Genomic DNA, 4,595 nt, shown 5'->3' with positions numbered 1-4,595 from the left:
TCCATGATCTATCATTCACTTTGTACTTATGAATATAGTAGCATTTCTGACCATCCGGCAAAGGGAACACGTCCTTGACATTCAACTTCCCCTTTTCTAAGATTTCATCACGGAACATTCTAAATATATTTCGGGTGAATAGCTCAGCTCCATGTCTCTCTATATCTTGCAATGGAGTAATCAATACCGGAAAAGTGTTATTTGTTTCAGCATCATCTCCAGCCTCGTTATACCTTATCCTTGCAAGAGCCCGATCGTAGTGCCTAACAAATTCATATAGCTTCAATTTGTGTTGGAGGAAGGGATTGAAATAAGCATTCATACGCTCCGAACACTAAGTGCTCTTCATCTCAGCAAAGAAATGTCCACACATATATGCCTCATCCCACATATGACGCTTCTCATATGTCTCCAACACCCAACTGTTGGTTTGAAGTCCAAATTTTTCGACCATTGTCGTCCAGCCATGCTCAAACTTTGTCTCATTCGTTTCCATGTCCAAGCACTGCTTGAAAGCATGTGCAAAGCCACTTATGTGAACATTTGAAACATCATTTTTCCTAAGATGCCAATTACATAATCGATGTCTTGGATCTAGAAATACTCTTCTGATTGCCTCTTGCATCACCTTATCCCCATCTGTCAGTACGGACACTGGTGCTTTATTGCCCATCACTTCCATAAATGTTTCCAAAACCCATGTGTATGTCTCAATTGTCTCATTAGCTAGCAAAACACATGCAAATATCATGGTCCTAAAGTGGCTAGTCACACCAGCCAACATGACAAAAGGTTTTTTGTATGCATTGGTTCTGTAAGTTTAGTCAAATATCAACACATCACCAAACTTTGCGTAGTCATCCCGCGATTTCGAATCTGCCCAGAACAGATTTTGTAACTTGTTATCGTTACACACATCATACTTGTAAAAAAAACGTGCATCAACATCAAGTTTTGCACATAGGTAAACCAACACACCCTGCGCATCACCATCCTCAACTTCTGCTCTACGTTCGGCTTGAATATGGTTGTGCAGATCCGTACGGATGAAACCAACATTCTCATAAGACCCGGATTGATTTACCATATAGTCCAAGATTTGGCTAGTCTTCACACCGACGTTGCGCATAGCCATTGCTTGAGCTTTGTTAGCGCTGTTTAAACTGCGATGTGACCTCAAATACATCACACAGTGTTGTTCCGCCAATCCATGGTTGTGGTCTGCGACGAAGTGAGTCACAATATACTTTTCCCCTTTACCACCATCTGCATCGTACCGTATGCGAAATTGGGCTTTGCAACTGTGAGAACCCTCACTACTGTTTACTGATAATACCACTAATTACTGCTAAAATGTGACTGAACATGATTAAGTAACTGATTTGACTGACATTTTGAACGGATTGATTGAGTATATTAGTTTAAACGCATTTCTATCTGTTTGACTGTTAATTGATCTGTTCATGTTTTAATTTTGAACTGCAAATTGAAGGCCTTATCGGCGGCCAAATCAGAAATTGATTAGTGTTTTACGTTAATTAGAATTTAATGTGATTTTATGGTAGATTTAATTGAAATTTGATTTGAAATGATTAAATTAGATTAAATAATGTTAAATTACAATAGTTTGGATTTATTACAAGATTGCCACTTAGTGGCCTAGTTCTAGACCAACACTCTTCTTCATTTCATACACATTTGACATAACATTTCTTCAGCCACTTCTAGAGACCAACGTGAGAGAGAGCTTGAGAGTTGGTAAAAGAATTGAGTTCACTTAATTTGGCTTGGAGACCTAGAAGATTTGAAGAGTTAATTGCATATTTGAGCTCCTAGACTTGAAATTGAAAACCTAAGGTAGGAGAATCATCTTCTTGAACTTGAATTCTAGTTGTATCTTGCATGGTCCATGAGCCATTAGTGATCTAAGTCTAGAATTGGTTTTAAATTGTTGAATTGAAGCTTGAATCATGCATGCATGTGCACATTGGTGAGTTTTGAGGTTGTTTTCATGGAAATTCTTACATGCATGTCTATATTCTAGCTATGGTCCATGAATCCATCATGTTTTTGAGTGAATTGACTCATTTGATCAAGTATTGGAAGCTTTGATTTTAATTGAACACTTGCATGTCATATGTTCATCATGTCCTTGAAGTTTATTTGAAATTGTGTTTAATTGAACTACCTTTGGGCTTTGATTTTGCAAATTAATCTTTGAAACATGTCATATTATGAGTTTTAAAGTGTTTTCCAGAAAATTAGCCCAAAAGGATCGGATTTGATGTTTGAAATGTTGAATTTGAGCTTGGAGGTTCAATCTGGAAATTCCAGATTTTGGACCCACGCTCGAGCGTAAGACTTCATGCTCGAGCGTACACTCTGGGTACATGCGTCCCGCTCGAGCGGGGAAAGTAACGCTCGAGCGTGAAATGCATGTATCCAGTACTTTTCATATGTTTACAGTTCGCTCGAGCGAGGGAATGCACGCTCGAGCGAGGACTTGTGTCTCACGCTCGAGTGGAGGTCGAGCCCCATCGAGCGTGAATTGCATGCATCCAGTACTTTTACTGTAGTTTACAGTCTGCTCGAGCGAAGGAAGTCATGCTCGAGCATAGATCCTTTGTCTGCATGTCCACTCGAGCGTAGAAAGCCACGCTCGAGCGAGACCCCTGTTTTCTGAAAATTCTGAAAAGTGTTTTTAAGTACATCTTTACATCCTCATTTCATCCTAGGCATTCTAAGGCCTAGTTTAAGGCATCTTAATGAGGATATTGATGTAGAACCACATCAAGTCAAGATAGGGACTAAGTCATTGATTCCCAAGTATGTAACTTAGTGTGTATGTAACTTACTGTGTGTTCATTCTGTAACTGTAAGGTTGGCATCCGAGGACGCTCTAGCCTATCTGTAGCCCAGTGCTTTGTGAGTAACAATGTTGTAAAGATATATTCAATCATGAATATTTTTTGAATGATCAACTGTACTGCTTTCTGAAATGATATTTCTTACTGAATAAATGCTAGTCCTATTTGCGAATTGTATTCGTGGCATCCATAGCAATTTACTATTACTGCACTGTACTGCTACTGTCATAGAGATCTCTGTCAGTTCCCATGTTTGGAACCACTACTGTTTACTGATATGATGGCCATCAACTGACTATTCGGTCTGTTAAGACCTACTGTACTGTTTGCTATTGGATGTACCACTTATGACTGCTATGATCGAATAACTGATATACTGTTCAAATGACTATTTTAAATACTGAAAGGACATTCATTCCTAACCTTTTTACGCATATGTTATTCACTGGGCTTTAGCTCACTGTTTATATATATATGTAGGTGTCCAGGCACCGGATTGGAGCTAGGAACATTGGCTTAAACTCCCTTTTTGTCAAGCCAACCAACGTGCCTCACTGCGAGGTTCCAAGTGTGTTCAAGCTTAGGCTTTTTGGATTGTCTCAGTTCACCCTTCTATCTCTGTTTTGTAATACTGTATAGACTTGTACTGTACTGTTACGGTAGGGATTTGGTCCCTAACCTAAATGCCTGTATATGATGTATATACATACTTCTTTTGTTCCGAATGTGAATGTGTTATGAAAAGTCTTTTTGCATACAGACTGTCACAGCTCATTGGACATCTTTCATTTACTGTTTTGGCTTCTGCCAACCCCTATACTCTGTATCACTGTTATTACTATTAAGCAGGCCTTCAGTAATCACGGATTACTGGCTGGTTACGGTGCTAAACCCATAGGGGCGGGTTTGGGTCGTGACAACAACCTACTCTTGTTAGTGCTTTGGGAGCTCTACTCTTTTCAACAACATGGTCCAAGTATTTTGGTAACCTCTGACCTTCCCTTGAACACAACCACAGCCTACTAACGACCTTTCCCTCTTTATTTGTGTTAAATCTGGATTTTCGTATACTAAATCCCTTGGCTTTAGCATACGCATTGTAGAAAGCTTCTCCATCTTTGACCGAATCAAATTTCTGTTCCAGAATAGCACGTTCAACATCACCAACCATGTCATTGTGATGAGCATCGTCAACCATTTCTTTTTTCACATCGGCTCCGCCATCTTTAACGTTCATGTTGGTTGCTTCTTCATTGCTCGGACCAGCTTCGCAACCATGATAAGGTTCTGCCCGACTTTCATTCATCAAACGAATGTCATCTGCTTTGCAATGTCATAATCATCACCTTCCCTTTTAACTTCCGCTGGGGCCATACTGCACATGACATTAGTACAAACAATTACTTGATGACCGAAAAATGTTAACACAAACACAAACATGACATTTTTCACATGGTTTAGTTGTTTGTGCAAACACAAACACTCGCTTGAGAAAGAGAAAGGTTAGTTTCCAATGGAGGGGTTTCTGTTTGAGCGAAGCGTAGAGCGGTTGAAGTTAGGATGGGGGTTTAGTTGAGGGAAAATAGCTGAAGTGAAGAGGCCAGAGAGACAGAGAGGGAGACAGAGAGAGGGAGACAGCTCCATACCTCATATCTAGTTGCCGAGAAGGGCTTCACTTCAGAATGGAACCAACACAGCCTTGTAGTTCCGTTGTTGTTGGAAATCGCC

General features: G+C 39.9%; 1 protein-coding gene across 1 annotated transcript; it reads right to left on the bottom strand.

The window, feature by feature from the left end:
• Positions 1-334: 334 nt before the first annotated feature.
• On the bottom strand, positions 335-4,065 carry LOC145796066 (protein FAR1-RELATED SEQUENCE 5-like). Its single transcript, XM_082881055.1, has 3 exons — positions 3,864-4,065; positions 937-1,326; positions 335-675 (listed from the first exon to the last, which is right to left on the bottom strand). The coding sequence occupies exons 1-3, from the start codon at positions 4,063-4,065 to the stop codon at positions 335-337; spliced, it is 933 nt and encodes a 310-aa protein (XP_082737181.1).
• Between the last annotated feature and the right edge of the window lie 530 nt (positions 4,066-4,595).

Source organism: Camellia sinensis, chromosome 7, assembly GCF_055761805.1.
Source record: "Camellia sinensis isolate YWXY chromosome 7, ASM5576180v1, whole genome shotgun sequence".
In the NCBI taxonomy this organism is placed as follows: domain Eukaryota; kingdom Viridiplantae; phylum Streptophyta; class Magnoliopsida; order Ericales; family Theaceae; genus Camellia; species Camellia sinensis.
The sequence above is the reverse complement of the archived record's forward strand: the minus strand, read 5'-3'. Positions and strand labels throughout refer to the sequence as shown.